The sequence below is a fragment of the Stylophora pistillata genome, chromosome 8 (genome assembly GCF_964205215.1).
Source record: "Stylophora pistillata chromosome 8, jaStyPist1.2, whole genome shotgun sequence".
NCBI classification, from domain to species: domain Eukaryota; kingdom Metazoa; phylum Cnidaria; class Anthozoa; order Scleractinia; family Pocilloporidae; genus Stylophora; species Stylophora pistillata.
Genome location: NC_142526.1, coordinates 25,077,490 through 25,100,746, shown reverse-complemented (window position 1 = coordinate 25,100,746; position 23,257 = coordinate 25,077,490). Strand labels below are relative to the sequence as shown.

At 39.9% G+C, this 23,257-nt stretch overlaps 3 protein-coding genes across 3 annotated transcripts in view; all 3 read right to left on the bottom strand.

The window, feature by feature from the left end:
- LOC111334265 (protein mono-ADP-ribosyltransferase PARP4) overlaps positions 1 to 23,257 on the bottom strand; it is a 40,603-nt gene that overhangs the window by 2,011 nt on the left and 15,335 nt on the right. Inside the window, exons 22-38 of the mRNA XM_022939952.2 lie at positions 23,060 to 23,197; positions 22,310 to 22,402; positions 21,938 to 22,031; positions 12,383 to 12,456; positions 11,777 to 11,973; positions 11,257 to 11,356; positions 10,936 to 11,106; positions 10,780 to 10,860; positions 10,618 to 10,698; positions 9,944 to 10,045; positions 9,271 to 9,393; positions 7,962 to 8,160; positions 6,525 to 6,611; positions 4,953 to 5,036; positions 3,664 to 3,783; positions 968 to 1,866; positions 128 to 221 (exon numbers count right to left, since the gene is read on the bottom strand). Of these exons, the coding sequence (XP_022795687.2) occupies positions 128 to 221; positions 968 to 1,866; positions 3,664 to 3,783; positions 4,953 to 5,036; positions 6,525 to 6,611; positions 7,962 to 8,160; positions 9,271 to 9,393; positions 9,944 to 10,045; positions 10,618 to 10,698; positions 10,780 to 10,860; positions 10,936 to 11,106; positions 11,257 to 11,356; positions 11,777 to 11,973; positions 12,383 to 12,456; positions 21,938 to 22,031; positions 22,310 to 22,402; positions 23,060 to 23,197 (2,737 nt within the window). The remainder of the gene's footprint in view (positions 1 to 127; positions 222 to 967; positions 1,867 to 3,663; positions 3,784 to 4,952; positions 5,037 to 6,524; positions 6,612 to 7,961; positions 8,161 to 9,270; positions 9,394 to 9,943; positions 10,046 to 10,617; positions 10,699 to 10,779; positions 10,861 to 10,935; positions 11,107 to 11,256; positions 11,357 to 11,776; positions 11,974 to 12,382; positions 12,457 to 21,937; positions 22,032 to 22,309; positions 22,403 to 23,059; positions 23,198 to 23,257) is intronic.
- LOC111334273 (membrane progestin receptor gamma-B-like) lies at positions 13,681 to 16,498 on the bottom strand. Its single transcript, XM_022939967.2, has one exon. It carries the CDS (start codon positions 15,785 to 15,787, stop codon positions 14,663 to 14,665), a length of 1,125 nt encoding a protein of 374 aa, XP_022795702.2. The 5' UTR covers positions 15,788 to 16,498; the 3' UTR covers positions 13,681 to 14,662.
- Positions 18,390 to 21,901, bottom strand: LOC111334279 (membrane progestin receptor delta-like). The gene has a single exon (XM_022939978.2). The coding sequence runs from the start codon at positions 19,949 to 19,951 to the stop codon at positions 18,839 to 18,841; it is 1,113 nt and encodes a 370-aa protein (XP_022795713.2). The 5' UTR covers positions 19,952 to 21,901; the 3' UTR covers positions 18,390 to 18,838.

Here is a 23,257-nt window from a genome sequence, read left to right as displayed (position 1 = left end):
TCTTATACTGAAGGAAAGTCGTTTATACAGGTTTGATTCTTCAAATTGTGGACCCATCTTAGATAAAACAATAAAGCAAAACAGACAAACAAAAAACAACAACAGAGAATTTTCAGAAGTAACGCACCAAGAGACCTGGCACCAGCACTTGCCAGCAAATCAGTAAAGGCTCGGGTGTTTATACCAACGATAGGCAAGTCATCTACATTCCAGAAACCCTCCTAAAAAAAACACCAAAAAGGTCATCATAGAGACAAGATCAACAAATATTTAAACATAAAATAAACTATACTGTTTACATTATTGAACCCTAACCCTGACCCTAATTCAGAGGAAGAGGGACATAGAATTCTCCCTTACCGGGGTTGTATATACCCCATACATTGCGGTTTTAGCTCAAGAATCCAAACGTTTCGATCTTTTTCTTACACTGTCGTTTGGGGAGCTTGTATTGCCATAGGAAGAAAGGAATCACTTTTACTAACGACTAAATATATTAAGGTCTCTGGGGTGCCATGGTATCATGCGACAGTGAAACAGATGAGGTTTAACTATCTGAAAGCTAACGAACTACTACCAAATCTCCTTTTTACAATTTCAATCAAAAAATAATACCAATTCTGTGGTAGATAATGTAAATTATTTACTCAGTTTGTTGGTAATTTGCTGGATTTGATCAATGATGTGATTTCTATAGATAATAACATGATTTCGAGTGCAATTTGGTGTTAATAAGCACAGGTAAATTTTTCAAAGACAACAAAGTAGTCTTTACAGTTAGTTCCAAGACAGGTCAAAGGGGTTTACGGTCCAGAACGCCAACCAGAGAGTTTGATGATGGAATTATGATGACGGGCCACGCAGCTACATTACAGCAGTCGATCTAAATCTCGAAAATTGTGTGGCTTTAATGAATGCAAATAGAGCACCAATAATGGGATAATCAAAAAAACTTTGCACTACTCACCGAATTTTGAGCAGTAAATATCCGTTTCAGCTTTTCTCGTCGTTCCCGTGTATAATCCAACTGTTCACGTTGGACTCCCTCTCCAAAAACGGAGCGCGTTACCGTCCGTCCCACGTAGGGGAGACGCAAGGGTGCATGGGAAGTGGGTGGTGCAGGAGGTGGAGGAAGAGGCTGATGGAGATCTCCTGGGACTGGACAGGTGTCCTGCTTTACCATTGAAAGCAGATTCAATGGTACTGCACCTCCTTCTCTAGTTACTGGTATCTCTCGCAATACTTCTTCTCTCGTCGGACGATCTGCTTGCTTTACTCTGAACCGAGGGCTAGGTGAGTCGGTCATTTTGGTTTGCTGTGAATTGCCAAATAATCCACTAGTTTGTGGATAATTTAAGCGGTTTCGCTGCGGCGGCTGAGATTGGCCAAACGTAAAACTACCAGATGTCTGAGCTGACTTTGACATCCCCATATTCTGCCAACCAAAATCAGAGGTTCCTTCAACGACTGGGGGGGCGTCTTCTCCTTCAGTGGTTGTTGGCATTTCTTCGATTGCTTTCTTTTTCTTCTGATAAAGACTAAAAGGACGAGTAACTGGATCGGCTGTAGTTGGCAGTGATTGGGAAAATAGGCTGGTTTCTTGTGTATTGCCAAACAATCCCCCATTTTTTACCGGCTTACCAAATATTTGGTCTAGCCGACGCAGAGAAAATCCTTCTGCAAAGGAATCTGTTCCAGAAGAAATCTCCGCCCTTTGTGCTATTCCTCCTCCAAAGGTAAAGGGTGCTGCTTTTTTGGTAGGAAGAGCTGCCTTAAAGACAGACGAAGCGGCTAATTTCACATCCAAAGAAGCATCGTCGCTTCGCTCTCCTTGCAGTTTCTTTTCTGTCTTCTTGCTCTCATTTACTAGGAAGATAAATTAAAGAATAAACATTTTGATTAACCAGATTAAATTATGCCTAAGACTACGTACCTCTGTGTTCGGTTAATGCTAGGAAATCTTCGACAAACAAATATTAGAAAATGCTTATCTGAATCGTTTCAACTATTGACTGTCCTTTGGTCAGGGCTACTAAATAGACTGTCCTTTGGTCAGGGCTACTAAATAGACTGTCCTTTGGTCAGGGCTACTAAATAGATTGTCCTTTGGTCAGGGCTATTAAATAGACTGTCCTTTGGTCAGGGCTACTAAATAGACTGTCCTTTGGCCAGGGCTACTAAATTGACTCTCCTCTGATCAGGGAGCACAAACTTGTCTCAGAGAAAATATGGAACAAATAATAAGTATGAAATGTTGAGATATGTTTGTCGGGCGAATAAATGTCAAATACGTTACGACTACCTTTTCAATTTTGGCGACTTCCGATAGACATTTCAATTCGCCTTTTAAATTGTCTCCTTTTTCTTTGTCAAACCCAAAGAGAATTTGATCTTTCATCAGAGGTGGCCTTGGTTTTTTTTAAATGCAAACACTCCACGATTTTTTTTTTAAAACGGTACTGTTTGCAAATTGTCCGACCTCAGCTAAGACAATGACAGGAACGTACAATGCGCCATGATAATCATTAGAAAATTAAAAACTCATCTCAAAAACAATGTTTTCTCAAGTAATTTGCCATGAAATTTGAAGGCATGCTGACTAATGCTGATAATCGGAAGAGCAACGACCTGAAATATTTTACATTTTAATTTCATAGGTGACAAATTACTCCTTAATTTTGGCGCGAAATTTCAGCGTTAATTTTCAATTTCACATGTGAAATTACAAAATTGCCATGGTAACATCTCTTGTATCTCGATCAGAGCCAAGATGGCGTCGAGATTTAAGACGGTGACCCTTGAAGAAGTTACGAAATTAAAAGAAGCGGCCGAAAATTATTAACAGGCACGAAGAATTCGAAAGGTATTTTTTGTGAAAAAACTCAGAAAATTAAAATCTTTAATTTAATGTTTGTATGTTTTAAATGAAAACTATATTCTTCTTCATGTTCTCGGTTTTCGATCGAATAAAACAGTAAAAACAATTACGGTTGTGAACGCAACTTGTCACCCACAATATCGAAAGGTAATCAAATGGTTTTCTCGTGAAATTAGGAAAAAATTTCACTTGCGTTTTGTCAAAATTCTCATAATTTCCCTCGCCTAAAGGCTCGGGAAATTATCAGAATTTTCACAAAATGCACGTGAAATTAGTTCCTAATTTCACTCGTCGCCATTTGATTACACATACAAACACGTCTGTTTGAGTAATGAGAGGAATGTCATTGTCACCTTTCAAATTTCACTTGTCTAATTCACAGAACAAATTGCTACATCAATCTGCGAAATATTAACGAAATAAGGGGTTCCTTTTTAAGAACAGTTATAAATTTCTACTGATAGTGACCAAGCCAAGCCAAGCCAAGCCAAGCCAAGCCAAGAAAGTGGCTTAAAAAAGGTAACGAAACGAGGTTCCTATTAACCCTTTATACCTTAACATCAGTATGCATATTCCCCATAATGTTCTTTATACATTTCCTAAGATGTGGACAAGGAGAGTTTGTTCAACAGTTAAGAGCTCCTTTAATTGATGATCATTTCCTGATATTTAATTCAGGGTGATGTTAAAACGAGAAATTGGATGCCAGTCGCTCTTGGGGGTCAAAGAGTTTACTACAATAGCCCATCAGACTGACTGGTAAGAGAAAACATGTTCAACTGTACCTGCAGCTTCTGGTTTAGGAGCTGAAAACTGTCTTCTTCGGGCTACACGCGGGAAGGGCGAGATTAACGGCGGGGATGGCCTCTCGTAAGCCCTGCAGCGTATTTTTTCCTTATCCGCGTCTAAAAATTAAAAAGAGAATTTAGATGTTGTATTTTCATGATCCCTAGCAATAGAACACAACACAACACAACGCACCCTACAGCAAGGGAACGGATACACCAATCAGATAACCAATGCCTGGTACATTACATGTTTTCAACGGATTTTCTGCGAGATGACTTATGAATTTGGAACAAAGATGACATAATAAAGAAGAAACGCAGCCGCCAGACGACCAATTGCATGTGGCCTGAACTAAGTTGGGTGTTCATTCATATTCCTCATTTTAGGACCTTTTTAATCACAACATCCCTTTATTATATCAGCACATGTAAGAGCATTTGCGTGCATCGGCGAAAACATTGGTGTCAAATTACGTTCCATACTTGTACATGTGCTGAATCAAACGCTCACAGCTTTAGAAAAGTCGAAAAAGTATTGGGGGTTTTGCATGTGTTTGCCTTCAAAGGTCTAAACTTAACGGCTGTGTAGGATAGAGTTGTCAACAAGGTCCCAAATCCCAAAACTCGACGTCTAAATCAAGGTTATTTACGGCCATCGGCCGATGGCGATTTATAGTGGTCAGAATATGCTAAAATTCGTCTCTTCAAATAAATAAAGAGGAAAATTCTAACTTCTTAGCAAAGTAGAAAGGTTTTTAAGCAATCTGATATAAATTTCGTGGCTTGACTATGCGAATCAATTATTTTACAATGTTACAAAATATGCCTATTTTTTTAACTTTCGAGACGTTGCGACGGTTCCTACGGACTGCAGAAATAATTATGGCCCCTGATGTAGTCAGAAAATTATTTCGAATCAAACCAAATCTAATTTAGTTCTTTCCCAAGTAAAGTCTTTCTGTTGACAGAGTTTCCGGTAAAATTATCTTTGACGCGAAATTGACTGGGTGGGAATAGGAGCGACAGCCTCTTAAATCCTTAATATGATATATGGGTCTCTCCAAGGTACTGCTGCTCCTAAACAAGCACAGGGACCCCACTTTCTAAGATAAATCAATCAACCTTAAGGTAAGGGTTGACAAAAATTTAAGTGCAGGTCCTATTTTAGACGAATGACCTTGATATCTTTTGGTTTGACCTGGCCTCTTAACTGTTTGTTTACAACACCAACAATACCAAACTAGTGTTTAGTTTCAAATATTGCAACGTTTTTCCTTATAACTTACCACCTGGTGAAGTAGGCCTGTAGAGAGCTGATTGATTCTCCACACGCAACACGTCGGGAGATTCCATCCCACCCTCCATCGAAACTGACATGATAGAAATAAGATATATTTCAATATTTTTAAACTTGTTCGAGAGGAAGCGTCGATAATTAGATATGTTTCGTCATTTCAAACAAAGTGACAAAAAATTCATATTTCAGAAATAAGTTCTCAGAGCAGACAAAAATCCTGCGAAACAGAATGAAACACTACTTAATGAAGAAAGGATAGGGCAAAAATTGTTAAATGAACGTGTAATAATGTGAACATACTGTACTGTAATTGTGACGCTAACAACAGTGATAAAATAATAATAAAGATAACAAATGTAATTAAACAATAATAAAATAACAATAATAGTAATAATGACTTTACCACGCCTTTTACCACAATTGGATGTAATATCGCGATCTGATTGGCCAATTTGCCGTTGTCGATAAGAGAACAGACAACGCTGCTCGCGTTAACGAGTCACGCAATGCTTTTATCAGCTCTCAAACATGGATGAATCGGAAATTTTGTCGTCGACATTGTGGTAAAAAAACAAATCGATAGTGGTCCAGCGTGGTCTGTACTCTTATCGACAACGATTATCGTCATCACAGTAGTGAAAATTTGTTTCGGACTCCTGCACCGGCTGCGCTTCGTGAGTCCACAACATTTTGACCACTGTGATGACGAATATCGTTGTCATTAAGTACGAGTAAAGACTGCACTGCAGGCTTCTTATTAGGGCGAGTTAACGTTATAAGCTCGTTATCGTTTATCCGAACGCAATGTTTGATTTAGAGTGGACGGTGGGGGTAAGGGGCGGGGAAAGGGCTAGACCACTCCCCACCCCAGCCCCTCTCCTTATTTTTGACCGTCACTCACCCCCTTTATACAAATTTTTTTCTCTTCCCAGCCTCTCGCGCCTCGCTGCCGATATAATCAAAGACGGCGGCCATTTTTTCGCTAAAAAAATACTCAGCACCCGCTCGCCCAAATTACGCTTGTTCTGCAGGCCATATAGACCACGCTAAACCATTGTCGACTTGTTAATTCGACACCTTGAGCAACTCTCTGCAAATTGGAGATACCATTATTGTCTAAACAAATCGAGAATGTAGAGCATAGCTCTCGGATAAATGTCATTATCTGAACAACTGCGTACCTACCCCTCCCGAAGTCCAACCTTAACCCTAACTTGTTACCATTCGACTGTAGTTGGGCTAGGGGAGGGGTATGTGCGCAGTGGCTCAGATACTGATATAGATTCTAATTTTTTTTACTGTCCCACGTGGCAAGATGCGTACCAGTAGCACTGAGGAGGAGTTGAGGTTACCGAGAAACAAACGCAGTCAAGAGGCAGAGATGTGAACGATAACCTAAGAACTCCAAGCCTTTAAACAGCTTCTTGAATCACTTAGCAACGCCGATCTCAATCAATCACGAAACGGAATCAATCAGGAAAGAAAATGTTCTGGTGATAGAGAGCTGGATGCATGACACCATACTTTTTGTTAAACTTTGTCGTAGAACCCAGTGCCTTACCGTCGCCACGATAAGTAACTTCATCGTCACCATCACTGATTTCTGTAAGATTCACCATTTTCACTTTGCCGTCCCCCAATAAGATGTCTGTCAGATACAAAAGGAAAGTTTAAAGACAACCACTTAAACCCTTCCCAATTTAAAAAACAACCCCTGAAGAAAAAGAAATGGGGATTTACCGAGCTCGTTTTGGAGATAATAGCTATCAGACCATGGTAGATCTTACAGCTTTAGTTATTTACGGGCATTTTGGACTCACTCTTCAGAGGCTCCCTATGGGTAAATCATTATTGATGAATTATTTTATTTATTTATTTATTTATGGAATTTAGAATTGTAATTTTGAACTTCTATTTTATCTTTGATTTAATATTTATTGTAAGGCGCAGTTAAATATTTTTATAGAAACTGCGCGGTATAAATTTAAATTTAATAAATTTAATAATAATAATAAATCGCTGGAGACAGCATCAGAGAGTATGTTTGAGATGGAACATGTGCACTGACTTATTTACCTTGTAGTCTTGCACCATTAGTTCCCTAGAAACTGGGATGGGCGAGTAGGGCTTATCTGTTCTGCGTTCACTTTTATCAGTAACGATGTCAAATTATTCTGCAATTCCGGCCATTTCGGTTATGAAAAGTTTTCCCAATAATTTTCAACATTTCACATCAATTTGCCAAAAAAAAAAAAAAACAAAGTTTGCGAAGAATGTCAAATTCAAGTATCGAGCAAAAGACCCCGTTGCTCAATCTCAATTATCATGTCCTAAATTTTCATCTCTTAATCTAGTCAAGAAAAAATTCGATACCGATTTAATGTTTCCGAGTTTGAGAAATAAAAATTCAGGCCTGGTTGTTCTCATCGTTCTTAATATTTAAACACAATACTAAAAGAAAGGAAAATAAAAAGGAAAACAATTTTTTGAAAGTATATATACTTTATGTGAAGAAGAAAAACAAAGATCATACGTGTTCTTGTAGCCGGGTTGTTTAACTCACGGCCGAAGGTAACTCGAAGCAAAGGCTAAAAAAGTTACGAAATTATGGTTCAAAATGAACAATGAGTCTGTGTAAAAACACCTCCTAAATGTTGCTTTTTAGAAAAAGAATGTTGAAAATATGGCGTTTAACTACACTTTTCATAGCATTGGAGACCAGACATTACTTAACCCCCCAGGTTATTTTTTCTGGGAGGGATCAAATGGTTTTCAGGGGGGAACGGAGGGAAGATCAGTCGTCGCCAACAGCGTATAACGGGGAGGTATAAGAAATTGATTGCCAATTAACTGCCAATGATGAAGGGGGGGGGGGGGGATAAGAATACAACAGAGCCTTATGAGGGAATCAGTAAATTTCACCGTAACACAACCAAACTCCTCCCAACTCCCACCCCCCTTGTGATATATAATGGCCTTGGTGTAAGTTCTCTCGTACCCTGTTGCTCCACTTCAGTGATTTCGGGCTCCTCCTCTTCTACCTCATCCATACATTCGTCATTTTCGCCGCTATCCCCGGAGGAGTCACTGCCTTCTGTAGAATCGCTCAAGTAGGAATCTCTGCTTTTGGAACTCATTTGACGAGCCTTCTCCTCTTCACCCTTCAAAGTGGACAGGTTTGACAGGACTTTCACTGCCTGTGTAAAAATATAGACATTAACCCTTTAACTCCCAGAAGTGATTAACATGTAACTTCTCCCTACAATATCCGCACATGATCCAGCAAACAAGTAGTGAGAATACTCAAACTTATCCGGTAGAAGTTGTTGCCTCGATTGAACACCAAATTCTCACTACCAATTTATAAGGAAATGTGTAGAAGCTAGAGGAGAGAATTAATAATCAGATCTTGGGAGTTAAATGGTTAATAAGACGTTAGATCTTGGTCCAACCAAACGGAAATGGTCCTCATTGTTGGTTCTGCGGCTTAAGACAGTCAGGGACTCACTCAAACAGGCCCAGTTTACCTTTACTGTCACTGGCTGATCAGCACCGAGATTTTCTTTCGCTTCCCCTATAATTTCTAACCCTAACCCTAACCCTAACCCATACCCACCAAGGAGTGATTTAAAAACAAATTTCTCTTTACAGGATATATACTAGGCTCGATTTCCGCCGCTCTCTCGGGTCCGGTCTTTCTCGTTCCTCCCCGAGAGGGTTCGGGAGGAGCGCGGGCTCCGGTTCACGAACAATGGCTGGTAATCGAGCCTAGATATATACAATTTCAAACAGAAAGGTGATGAGAATAAAGAAATATATCTATTCAGGGATGCTGTTTGATTTAACACTAAACCTTAGAGCCTAAATGAGAAATATAGTGTGGAAAATGCAAAAATATCTATATCTTTACCACATTTGGTAGTAATGTCACCGATTGGCCAATTTACCGTTGTCAATAAGAGTAAAGACAACAATGCTCGCGCCAACGTGTTACGCAATGATCACGCTCTGAAACAATCTTTTATTCGACGTCGATATTGTGGTTAAAGACAAATCGACAGTGCTTTAGCGTGTTCTGTACTCTTTTCGACAACGATATACGTCAGCACAGTGGCTGCGCCTCGCGAGCCCACCACATTTTGACCAGGTAGTGTTGAATATCGTTGTCGAAAAGAGTTCAGACCACGCGAAACCACTGTCGATTGTTAATTAAATCTTGAGAGTAAGAGGGTCATCAGAAAGCACAACTTATAGGGACCTTTCAGTTTGATTGATTTAAGGCTATCATTGAAAATGGACAATCTTACCAGTTCCTGATTTTTCTCCACTACAGGTCGTTGCTCCCAAGCTATGTAGTCCAATATGTCCACATCTTCCAAAGAGACCAACTCGAGTATACTCGGTCTCCGTCCCTTGTCGAATTTCTCGTCCTATAAGAAGAAAGTGGGGAAGCAGCGCAGATGTTGTCGAGAAAATTTTGAGGGCTATAGGGGAAATTCAACTACAGCGAATAATCCTATACACGGGGTTTCAACGAGACGTATAATCTGAAAACCATTTTCATTCCCGTCATTGAAAAGCATACATATATAAATATACGTGTTCAAATGCCTGAATTTAAAAAGTTATTTTGTAAAAAAGAAAAAAAAGGATTAGGAGCCATGACTTTCTTGTGGACCTTTCCTTCTAAGCCATCTTCTCACGAAAGTGAAATTCTTTCCTTTAAAAACCTCCATATTAAAAGATACAACGCGTTTATTTTGCAGGAACTTGAAGACTTGACAGTTATGGTTCAAATTCCCCACCCCAGCCAGACAAGGTTCAAATTCCTGACGCCCCAGGAACGAACGACAGTCAAATGCTCGAGGGTTGCCCGGGATGGGGGAAGCTAAAATCACAATTTTTTACATACGGTATTCATCAACGAGATTTCATGGTAATGGTTCTTAAGGTATACTTCTCTTTTTATTTAATCTGTACCTTTTCTCTGTGTTCAACTGCAACAAAACTTGTGAACTTGGATACAACGGAGAACTTCATGCTCAAGGAAATGATGTAGTCTTTCCTCTCTCTCTTCACAATCTATGGAATCATAACATGACAACAACCGTTTCAGTAGAGGCAAACCTTGCGAGCCTGGACATATGTAGGTGCTTTAGTTTTAACATCTGACGCCAATTGTTTGAAGTGTAAATAACTCTATACCCCATAAAAACCTCTGTCCCGTGAAAACACAGTACCTTTTATCCACACTTATCCACTGGATAGCGATTTATCCATTGGATAACGTTAGCCTAGCCCTTGGTTAGCCTCTAGAACTAGGACCCAGTACATTTTTAATTACCAAGAACACATCACGATGACTTTAAGCAGGGCTTAAACCCAGACCCCTCCACTAGAAACCACCGCGCTGACATTTTCCAATCACCACCTGAAATTATCGTCCTCACCATCATTGTTCCTTTCCCTTTTTCCAGAGATTAGGGCCGATCGCTCTCTCTTTCTCTACTGGGTGTTCCACCCTCCGTAACCATGATAGCTACAACCCTAATTCCTTTAACACCATTTGAATTACTCAGTATTAACAACACGCGGCTAAAATCAAAGCAAAGATGAAAGATATTACTTCTCATTGGTCATATTTTTAGACAAACCTCGTGCCCAGAGCGCTGCTCATGCAAGCTACCTTCGTCCCAGTCTCTGATGACGGCACGCGCGGTCAGCTGATGAAGAATCTATGCAAGGAAGTGATAGTAGAAAAATAACTAAAAAAGTAACTACAGAGAGCTGGATAGTTTTGTTGTGCTTGTACTTACTTTGCCCGTTGTGATGTTTAGGTCAGCGGTAGACACCATGGTTGAAACCATCGTGCCGTTAACCTCTGCGGTCAAGGTGGCCTGGTGAGAATTTAGAGAATTTAAAGTTTCAGTTTTTCCCTTAAACAAAATTGTTGCTAGCAAACCTGTAGTTACCTGTGTGCAGTTATCAACGAATCCATAAACCACTTGTCTAGAGCCGTTGAACAGCGACAGGAGTTGGTGAGGAGCTTGAACTGGGGGACTGGATCCGGAATCGTGCTGCTGCCAGGTGACTCTCACTGATGTCAGGCCTGGTTGCTCAGCTTTGGACAACTGCGACTTTACCTAAACGAACGTTATTTTATCAACAACAAATTCTTGCATTCTCTAATAGACTATAAAGATTGGTGGAAGTTTTAATCAATAAATAATATCTTTTATCAATTTAAATTTCGAGTCACAATAGTTTTTTTCCTGTAAACAGGAGTTTCATACCCTTCTTTCCCATTTAGATTTGGCACTATCATCAAAGAGCTCTGAGGCACCAGCTCCGACTTTGGACATTGCTCGTAGAAGGTAACGATTGGCCGTGGAACTGATGGAAAAAGGAAACAAATCAAACAAGGTGTAGTTAGGAAACACTTTTACGTGTAAACAGAAATCAAGCAATTTAAGAGGCAATGCCTTAAGGCTTCAGTCGCGTTTAAATCAAATCCGATTTGTCACTTATCATCCACAGGTCGAACATCAAGAATAATTTAGTATCAGAGTATAAGATTAAGCACAAGGGAAGCTCTACCACGAAAAAAAAAGGAACATGTCTACAACGTCTGCGAGCTCAAAAGGCCCTCCGGCGTTTGCACCTCAAAAAACCCTACCAATGTTCACACTTCATTATATAATATGATAGGGAAAAATTTGAACTGAGCTGGAGCACCCTACACAGAGCTGAAGCCTTTGGGAGATTTGGTTCAATATGATCACAACCCGCAAAGGCCCTTTTCCGACTACTTACCCCACACCAAAGGTGAAAAGCCTGTCACTTTGGCAATGACTGCGGATCAAACTAAGAGTGGTTTCCTCTTCTGTCACGTGACCATCCGAGATTAAGAAAATATTACGTGGGTGGTCAGCGGTAGATAGCGTGGGTAACATGTACAGCTTCTGAAGGACTCGCCACAACTCTGTGCTGCCTTTGTCGGCGGTTAAGGACTAAGAACAAATGACGTAATTACTATCGATATTAAATTTCGACCAGGTTGAAAACTAAAGGAATGGAACGGAATTTTAATTCGTTTGAACAGTTAAACAATGTCGTGTTAAAGGAGAAGGGAGTCCACGTGCCCGGATACAGCTTTTGACAAGGAGGCTACAAGAACCGGTTGAAAAGCATGTGACGAGACTCAGGAACGAATAGCATTTTCCACAACTTTTAAAATTCTTTTCACGTGCCTCAAACGTGCCAAATTTTACCTGCATAAAAAAATTTCATGCAAAATAAGTGAGAAAATTCGTATTCGTATTCGTAGCGTGTGTTCATATTTTACCTTTGCGTGAATCAGAGTACACAAAGATATGCCTCTAGTCAACAAAGTGACTCTACACTTAAGAATTTGCTTACCTCGACAAATTTTTTAGCTTCTTCAAAAGAGTCTTTGTTTTTTTGGATGCTGTAAAGAAACAGCTCCGAGTGTTCTGAAAACAAACAAACACAACCAGTGAAATGGATTTGAAGCTGCACAAAGGGCTGAAGACGCAAGGCTAACGCTAAAAGAATGTTTTACAGAGTAAGTGGAAAACTGAGGGTGCCCCTCTCTCGCTGCCGCCAAAACGCGGAAGTTTAGTTAAGAACCAATCTCTTGTTTATAGTCTACCAACCAATGACAGAAATGTAGTGCATGAGCCTCCTCGGATCCACGAAAAGGACTTAGAAACGGAGTGTGTTATTCTTTAACTCTAATGTTCATGGAAACCGAATTTTTAACCAAGGATTGTGAGGCACGCGCGATCTGATTGGTCGATCCCGTTTGTGAGCCCATGTTCTACCAGGGTATGAATTCCCACAAAACTGATGCCGGAGGAGAGGAACTGACATATCACATATAAATATTCTAAATCAAAATGTTACAGAAGTGTTTGTTTTTCTGATCCGCAATTAAAGCTTGTTTTGGAAGGATTTTGGTCTTAGCGATTGCTGAGGGTTTTGAGTAGGATGTAATACCATTTTTAACGAAAAAGTAACGAACTATTAAACAAGAAAAGAAATAATATATTATAAAAGCTAAAGGTACAGTTCTGTACAAGGCATGTCGTTTTGGAATTTTTCATACAATTCAAATGGCAAAAGCATCAAGAGTAGAGTTCGTGGATGTAAACTTTAAAATTATTTCATAAAATCCTGGTGCAACTGTTCTAAGTTTGCAAAATATTTGTACGCAGTCAAACTTTCGCATTCACTAGTTGAACAAAATTCTGAATTTCACCATCAAAGTGGACAAGTTTTCTTTCGTCTGCCGCCGAGGTTGTGATTCATTTAAAATAACGCGAACCCTTGTCGCAGGTCTCTTCATTACTTCTGTCGAAATATCTCATCTCATTTTCTCCAACAATAGTCCTTTTTACAGTTGTGGGTTTGGTGGCCAAGCCTTTGAACAGGAGTGAGGCTAAGCGTGACCTTGTTATGATAGAGATGTTGCTGCTTTTCAAATACAAATTTCTTTGTTATCATGCTAACTAGATACAGGTCTCTATCACAACAGGGTCACCGTTAGCCTCACTCCTGTTCAAAAGGCTTGGCCACCAAGCCCACAATTGTAAAAGGGACTATTGGGCTAATGCAGCACTCCTCCTTACTTTCTCGATCATTTTGATTAGTGTCTAACGCTAATACATAAATAAGCACACCATGACAATCTTAACTTTTACGATTAAAACATTTATTTCACCTGCTGTCAAATCCATGTAAAAGTTATTACATAAAAGCAGTAAGGTACATTTTACTAGGGTTTAAACCATCTTTGTAAAACGTTGAAAATGATTAACAATCACCCGCGTCACGGTCCGCGATTTGTGTTCTCCCAACAATACGCGAGGGTTCATAACACTATAACGCCTTGGAAAAGACTATCTATCGCCACAATAAACTTCAACGGTATGCTTGGTCTTAGTCACCTATCAATACTACGTAAAAAACATAATATGAGGAAAAAATGTCGGCTCTCTCACATCCTTAAGCATCAAAAGTAACAAAACAAATATCATATGATATGAAAAAAAAAAAAAAAAAAAAAAGGTTAGGAAAAAATATAAGTATGCTGCGCGTGAAGGTTTAGTGTATCTTGAAATGAATATTCAGCCTAAAGTCTTCAACTTGATCATTTGTAATCCGTGCTCGTTTACTTTGTTCTTACTAACTCTCATTCTTTTAATCCTCTCCACCTAACATCAGTATGCATTGTTAATTGTTTAATGGTCCACAAGGTCGATTTCAAAAGAAGGCTCAGCAATATCGCTCTCGATTTCAATGGCGGTTACATTGTTTTAAACCGCGTGACAATGAAAAAGCGGCAACAAACAATTGGCCCACAACGCGTAATTGGTGGCTAAAACCTAATTTGGTAATTTCCCTTCATAAAGAGCTTTTGTTTTGTGGTTTTCCTCACGCCGAGGATAATGTTGCAGGCTGCAGAGAACAAGTCAATACATCGCTACGTAGCTACATCAAAAAGGGAAAAAAACAGATTCCTATGTTTTTTTGTTTGGTTTTTCTACACGAGAGATCTTGTACCTCTCATCCGTTTTTGAAGAAAGTCCAAGGAGCTTCGAAGAAAAGCAATTTACTCTTTGAAGCCTTAAGAAAAAGCCTAAAATCATGGTCCTAAATTCATGCGATATTTAATTGTCAGTTTTCAGGTTTGTGCTTTACAGAAATCGATCGCAGTTTTCTCGCACACCACAAAACAATGGCAACATGTCCAAACAGAACAAACATGGCTACGCCGACTGTGTTCATAAGAGTGGGCTGTGAAGAAAAACGATCTAACAGAGCTGTTCTCCTTTCTTGAAGATCCACTTGGGCCGCGTTGAACGCCTGTTGGATACCCATGGCGATCAATATATGGGCCAAGTTGTGGCTTTGGCCAAAATTATCGAACACACCCGTCATTAAACGCTCTGGAACTCTCGCAGCGTACAACGCAGCGCCTAAACCGCAGAAGATAACATGGCGTTTGAAATACACCTTGGATATGCCGTTATACGCTGGGTCGGCGTTTTCACATAACAAAATACGGACCGTGTAGGGTGATGTGATAACAAGCCAGTTTACCGCAAGGACGGCGACCCTCAGCACGGCTTTGTAATCTTTACAACGTGGATGGTTCGATGCGCAACACAAAAAAGTTATGAAAAACGAAAAGAACGTCGAAACAGACTGGAAAATGGCTAGTGAATCGTGCAGCGCCCAAGTAGACGCGCCCGCGGTCCTAGAGTAGAAAAACATTGCTTGCCCTGCGGTGAACGTGTAAAACCCGATAGCCGCGTAATCAAAGAAAAAACAAATTCTATGGGAATCCTCCGACATGCAGTTGAAGAGATGTGCAGAGGAACTCATTAAATACAGAACCGAAATTCCCATGGCAAAGGAGATCAGCGGCAGGAAAAACGAGTCAGTCATAGGTAAGGAGGTCATGTTTACAGACACGAACAGTACCAGAGCGAGCAGGTGGCTCCAGATGTTGATAGTTTCGTTGGAAGATCGGAGCAGACTTTTGATACATTCGCAGAAGGTTAACCCGGGTCGTCGATAACCAGACACGATGAATGGCGTCCTGAACACTTCGGGCATTTGGTTGCTTGACAAGCCGTATTTTGTCTTGTGAGCCTCTTCAGAGTTCTCTTTTACATTTGCAGTTTTCTTTATGTGATCGCACGCTGAAAAGTTATTTTCCCATTCGTGAGAGCTGTTCGGCGTTCTTTCTTTCATTTCGTTGGGTTGTTGAACCTGTTTGTACGCCTTCAAATGCATTGTGAAATTTAGTTATTGTGGCGGATTAACAACTCCTTGTTTCGTTTCTCTCAGCGATAAAATTGATCGATGACGACGTCTCCCTCAATTACACAGCGGTTTATTCATTTGTGGCTCGTCTGAGAATTAAAATCACTTCAGGATTCCCACCGTTAAATCGAAACTGTGGCTCACCTACGGCTGATTTCCTGAGTGCTTCGCTTTCGCTATATTTTCTTGGGCTTGCCCGGTTGTCAAGTCAAGCGTCGATACCAAACCACCAGTTCTGACAACACCAAGCGCTGATCGGACCGCTTATCAATCGCGACGCTTATCATGAATAAATAAAATATCGTTCCCCACTGCACTGGCAGGACAGATACGCAGGCAATCAGTTGAAAAGTTCTTTAAGAACAAAACGAATCCAAAGATTAATACATCGGCAAAATTCTCACCAGTGGAAACTAAACAAAGCCCGCGCAAAAATCGGCATGAGATCGACGGCACAATATAATTTCAACTGGCTTGTCGAATCCTTGGCGCGTCTGTTTGTGTTGACTAACATCATGTACATTTTAAACATTTACCAGATCTTCTTTTCCAAAAACATCTTCTAGTGTTAGAACGTCAGTACTAGCGTTAAAACGTCAGTATAACAAATGCGTAAAGATTTTTGTATAATCTCGATTTTGTCGCCTAAAGGCGCATAAATTTTGATAACTTAAGAAAGCATTATCATTCGTGCTAATATTTATTGTACAAGGTCTCGAGGGACCTTGTGTTTATATTTGAAAAGTTGTGTAAATATAGGACAAACAGAAAATAATTTAAAAATCAAAACAATAATACTTACGAACGATTTGTATTGCAAGGTACAAACTCGCCAGTGAAAAACTCTGCCAAAATTTATCAATGTCATTCTCTAAGTAATTAAACCATCGACTTTGCAATACATTACACTACAAAAACGGACCCGCATGAAGTTGGCGTCATTTAAATATGTACCCAAACATCTGTTAAAAACAATTCCGTAGTGGTCTATCTTAAGAAAATCGTAGATAGTTCTCCTTGAAGATTTCAAAACTGATCTGCCACGCTCTTCGCGTATATTCCGGTATACCTTAGAAAATGTTATAACCAGGTAATACAACACTGTAGCGAAACACAGAACGATAAGCCTGATTCACTGGATAAACAGAATGTTCCTAGAAGCAATACCCTTTCACGATGGCTTTTTCGCTTGTTTTGTTCCTTTAGAGCATCATAGCAGCTAATAACTTTTGACTATCAGGTTACTAGAAAAGTTATGTTCCACAAATCTCTATGGAAACGTTAGTATTTCATTACAAATCCGGTAATCGTGGTGCCACAAATCACGATGTTTGCTTTCATAAAACGTGCGTAAAATGCAAGCGCGGTCTTCTTGTTATAAGTTTTTTTTGGACAGATAGTTCCCATAAATTGTTGAGTAAATTTTTTAAATGCAAAAACCGATCATCAAAAGGATGCTCCCACTGGAAATAATTCCACAATTGTTTCACACCCTTTAAATCAGACTAACTGTACAAAGGTATTAAATATATCAGAAAAGAATACAATCTCTCCTATTGAGAAACGGTATCACGAGGAAACATATCGAAATTCCACGCAGCTCTTCATAAGGCAATAGCTACTTCAGACCTATAACAGCATCCGGAGGCAAGTACTTTTAACCATCCTCGCGCTTGGGCCGCTTATCACGAAGAAGAAAGAGATAGGAACTTTTTCGAGAACTGTTAATTTTACCCAAAACCGTGGCCAGACATGATCAATTCATGATGCAGAATTTCGTAAAAAAAAAGCAACATTAACTATGAATAGAATAGAAAGGTGGTAAGTGTTGGGCTCGGTTGCACTTATCTATTCGCACACATGACACTTCTTGATGTTGCTTTTCCTAATGGTAAGCAGGACATAATCATAGCCTAGCATACTAATGAGTCTTCTGCATATTGGTGGCGAAGGATCGCAGGGAAAGGTCTGGAGATCAATCCCTTCTAAGGGACTTAAAATTTTTCTTTGTCCCGCGCTCATAACATAACTGAGTACCGTCGACACAGTCGGTAGTTGTGATTGTTTTTCCAAACTTAACATGTTAACAAGTTAGAAAAAGGTCGGTACCAAATGTGCAAATATGCGGCGAATCTGATAATATTACACTAAGTACACTTAAGCACTAAGTAGAGGAAAGGCAAATGGTTTCCGTATTGCAATGATTCAGTTGAAAGCTATTATCAGTTATTGGAAGAAAGGACGGACGAGAGTGATAAACAAGATAAATAATCAAAGCCAATACCTTATCCTTTCTTATGAGACATCGTCCTTAGTTGTTCGTAACGCGCCCTTAAAAGCGAGGGGACAGAAGAGAGTGTTTTTTTCAATTTTTCTATTTTTGAATCGTTCATTTAAAGGGAGCTACTAATACGAGTTTTTTTTTTTTACTGTGCGTGAGTTAAAAGCAGTTATTCGGACAACAGTTGGAGTTAGACTACGAAAGCTGTCTCAAAGTGTGTTATAACCACAATGATAAAAAAATTTTAGAACCACTAACCATCATGAAGTCAATTCACAACTAACTCAAAGGTACTATGCCCGTAAAAGTCCATTTTAAAGCAATTTTCATGGACACTACATTACAAAAATAGCGTGTTAACAAGCAATTGATACCTGTAAAAAATGAATTCAAATACCTATAATTACATCTATAAATACCTCATAAAAAGGTCAAATCGTTATTACTTGCTTCTGAAGAAGACAAATTGCCTTGGTGATATAAAACATCGTTTCACAATTTCATGTCAATAAATCAGTAACATACAAAAAATATTCGGTTAAATTCATACTTGATGTATCTCAACGGTAAAATACAAACTTTTTGTTCTTATTTACAATGTTCATGTGTTCCTCTAGAGAAAAACAAAGGCACCTTAACAAAAATTTTGTTTTTCAAGGAGCATCCACTTCCATTAAATTAAAGTAGTTGCAACACAGGCGAAGTTCTCGCCTTCCTTTGCACAAATTTAAAAATTCAATTTATGCAGATTTATCGTGCCCAATTTTACCGGATGAATTCGAAAATAAAGACCTAGCAAACCAGAACACGATAGCGAGATTCCCAGCCAAAACTAAAAGACTTAAACCAATCGTCTCGAAAAAATTTGGTATGTGTTCTGTGATGAGGAATTCTTTCCTGGCTGCGAGATCCGAAAGGAAAACGGAGAATGCAAAATGGTCACCGATAGTGGTAAGTATATGAAGAAAATTGTGACTTTGCCCGATAAAATCGAAGAACCCAGGAACGAACCGTTCAGGTACTCGGGTCACATTCACTACAGCAGCGGCCGCGAACGAGAGAAGACACCCGGCGAAGAGACGAAAAGAATCGGGATTGCATGCAGGATCAGAAGAGCATACGAACAGACGAACGAAGTACGGTGAACAGTTGTGCATCCAGCAGAGGATGTAGAAACCGGTGCGGACGATGAAACGGAGATTGAGCCACTGATGGCGAGACTTGCAACAGTTGAAGGTGGCACTAAACGAAATCAGGGCTGAAACGAATAAGAACAATTCCCGCCAGTCGTACAAAAGGAGCCCAGATCCCAGCGGATGGCAGTAAAAATAGAAGGCTTGACCGGCGGTGAATGTGTACACGCTGATAGCTGCGTAATCCAGGTAGTACCCGACGTGAGTTTGTAGCTCAGTCATAGAGCTGAACATATGGGCCACACAACTCATCGTGTACATAGTACAGCAGCCGAGGGTGAACGATGCCAGTGGAAAATAAAAATGATCAGTGGAAGGATTGTGGTTCCACACCACTGAGCAGTAGCGAGCGATGAGTATCACGGAGGAAAGAAAATGGCTCCAGAAATTCACTGTCTCGTTGTTGGCGTAGAAAACACTTTTTACACTGTCAAGAACGGTCAGATTTCGCGGCCGGTATCTTGACACAAGAAACTCAGTGCGGAAAGCTTGTGGGATTTGATCTTCACGTAATAAAGTAGAGTAGTGGTAGACGTCATCAGTTTTTCCTTCTTTCGGTGACCCATTTTTGTAATTACTATTATCTAGATCGTGTGATATCGTCGCACCATTTCGCTCGACCTGTTTAAGTTTTCCTTGTCTAGTGAGAACCTTCGTCATTTTAAACGATTTTTCCAAACATCAACGGTCCCAAAGGTATTTATGCCTTTCCGAACCGGCGCCAACGATATGCTAGTTGATGAATCGATGTTATATATTGTAAAACAATTATGCAAATCCACCGAAAGACCTGACCAGAACTAATTTATGAGAATGTTTGGAAGGCAACTATTGTAAAATTGACCATTTTATTTTGGGCTAATTTCTTTCCAGAATGTTGAATTGGGTCAAGTTAAAACCCTTTTCGCCATTAAAAACTCAAAACAAACCTTCGATGACCAATTTTTACCGCTTCAAAGTGGTCCAAAAATCGTCCGACATTCCTAAAAACATGTTCCAGCCGAGCCCGCAATCGTACAGCAGAAATCGTCCTCACGACGTCAAAGGCTCAACAAACTTGTGCTTTGCTTTGTCACAACTCTCTTTGTTCACTGCACAGAGAATCAAATATATTACTTTATTGAGAACTGCTCTGACCTATTTGCAAGGCTTCGATGCAGAGAAATACCACCAGCATGGTCTACGCGATTAGTACACCCTTGAATTACTAAAACAATTCCCCGTCATTTTCGTATATGATATATTCGTAAGAATAGAGTAAGGCTCTGTTATGTTTGCTTGACATTTTGCCATGTGAGATTCTCGCGTTGAGCCTTTGACGTCACTTCCTCTGAGTCCTGCGATCACTTTCCGGAACAGTAGTCAAATAATGGCGGACGCGAAATCGCGAATTTAACGACCCAAAGAAAGATACTTCTGGTGTTCGAACTAGATTGAAATTTGGCAGGGTTGATGAAGGAGACACGCGGAACGCGAAAATGAAAAAAAAAAAAAAAAAAAAAAAAAAAATGATGCACGAAAATTTTGATCTTAGGGGCACTTCAACGTAAAGGATTTAGCAAAACCATTGTTTCTTTCTCTCTCTGGGACAGTTAAATCATTTTTTTCTAGTTGAGAGTTGTGAGCACATTGATAACAGGTTTGAATAATGAGGTTAACGAGAAGAAGCTTATGCCAGAGAATCTTTTATGGGTCCAAAGAGTACTTGAAGAAAGGAAAATACGTCACACCATCGAGGATATCTTTTAAATGTCTCGAAAAACGTGACGTTCACGCGCGACTGAATATCATCCTGTCCTAAACAGCAGTGGGTTTTTTGAACGTGTTTTTCAAGCATTTCGAGGATAATTATTTTAAATTCAGTTTGCGCGATTGAGTTGCTGAGAAAATACGCTACACTAGGCATATCTTTCACCATTCAATCCAGGTTTTTTAGAAGAAGTTGAGTTAAGATATAATTTTAAACTCTTAAGGGCCGATTTTCTCCACGAGGTCTAATCCAAACCATGGTTTAACGCAATGAGTGGTCCTCAGGCTTTCTCTATAAGAGGGTTGATTTAATGAAATAAATGTCCTTCCACTGTTAGCTTTCGGCCCTCTTAACGCTGCTCACGAAAATTAGTGTTCAGTTAATGAAAAGAATCAGCTAAATCGAGGATTGTTTAGGACGCGGTTTAGTTAAACAACCGCTAAACTTTGTTTAAATAATCAGACCTTAGATTCCCCTCTAATGGTTTGCAACTGTGGTGTCGGGATCCAGGAACACTGCTGATGACTATGCACATCATGGGAACGATCATATGCAAACGCCGTGATGTATGAAAACATTATTTGTTGTCTCGTTTAAAACAGATTTTTCTTGAGCCTTTTTAGATCCACGTTAAGGTTGTTTACAAATGAACACTATTCTGATCTCCGTGTTCTCGGAGTGGTGCGTTCTTATGCCTAACGTGTCTTCAACGGAGTCTACGAATGTGAGGCTACTGAGCGAGTGCAATTAGCTATCCGGACAGAAAGATGACCGAGGGCTAGTTTGAAATATGACAAATAACACTTCCTTGTCGAATCAAAAGACGCATTTGCGTTGCAATATGCAAGTCCGTGCTTTATCTTTTGCAGATTATTTAAACAAGTAACTGAACTTACTGCTTCCAAACACGAGTATGTTGAAAATCCAACCTTCCTTTATTAGACTGAGGCACATCAGCAGTAACTTTTTGGCATCGTTAAGGTTTGAACCCTATCAAAGAAATCAGATGTAAGCGTAAAGGAAGCGGACGAGGTAGTACCCCCGGAAACAGAACAACCTGAGATCAAAAAAGTTGTGGAAGTACCATAAAATATTGACGTTAATTCATAATTGATTGGTTCTGGAGTTTAAAATCAGTGTGACGAACAACTCTCATTTGATCTCCAGAGGGATTTTGTTCAGCATGCGATGAAAATTACAACTACACGCTCTTACCAAGATACGTACTAATATCATACTGAATCACACTAACAACGATGAACCCTAACCTTCATTGAGCAGGAAAGATCAAGCAAAAATATCACTTCAACTTCAGAAGGACTTTCAGCCTCGAACTCAGGATAAAATGTGAGCATACAGGCCTATGGAAAAAAAATGTGTTCGTGAGATTAATACTCTTTAAGGGAGAACACAAAATCATGCAGACGAGTCACGTGGCCCTCACCACCCATCTACCGTGACAGCAGAAAGCGACTGAGAGGATCTTAACTCTTTTGGAATGGAAAGGCAGTCCATCACAGGTTGCCCAGCACAGCGGTAAAACGTCTGTGCGTGTGTGAACGATGCAGTGGTAAGTTGGCGTGCCTTCAGGAAGTCTGAACCAATTTGGCTCAAAGCAGTACGGACAACAACACAAGCCAGTACGTCAGTGTTATAAAACACTTGTAAAGCCAGAAACAATTTGGTAAATCATCAGGATACCCTTTATTTAATTAGTTTTGTGTCCGATTTGTCTCCTTCCATTTCACCATGTTTCTTGACAATTCCTCAGTACCGATTCCTAATTTTACGTGGAGAGAGGGGCAAAGGAAGAGAATGGTGGCTTGTCTAAGAACACCAAGCGATGGCCTAGCCAAAGATCAAATCCAAACCATTTTGGACCTGGGATCCCGGGCTCTACCTCTTTCAATGTACCTTTTTATTGGTATTGCTCCTGCCATTTCGCCTCTTAACATCAAAACTACATGAGGTCGTAAGAGCTCAATGCTAAAGATGACACTAGAAAGCTAACAACTGACCTGACTATCAGAATCGCTAATGTGCCGTTCCACCCACATCCGGGGTACGTGAATCTCTGCTAAACCAATCAACAGTTGAAAACCATCCCCAAGAGACTGCCCAGGCTCCAGTGCTATCACTGCCTTGGTAGCTGTCCGCTGGATAGAGAAAATAGAATATTTAGATAATAATGTTATTCTGGGTTAAAGCTTGAAACG

What these genes read in the sequence shown, in the direction of transcription:
- LOC111334279 (XM_022939978.2), bottom strand. Translation starts at nt 19,951, where the DNA reads ATGACGAAGGTTCTCACTAGACAAGGAAAACTTAAACAGGTCGAGCGA.
- LOC111334273 (XM_022939967.2), bottom strand. Translation starts at nt 15,787, where the DNA reads ATGCATTTGAAGGCGTACAAACAGGTTCAACAACCCAACGAAATGAAA.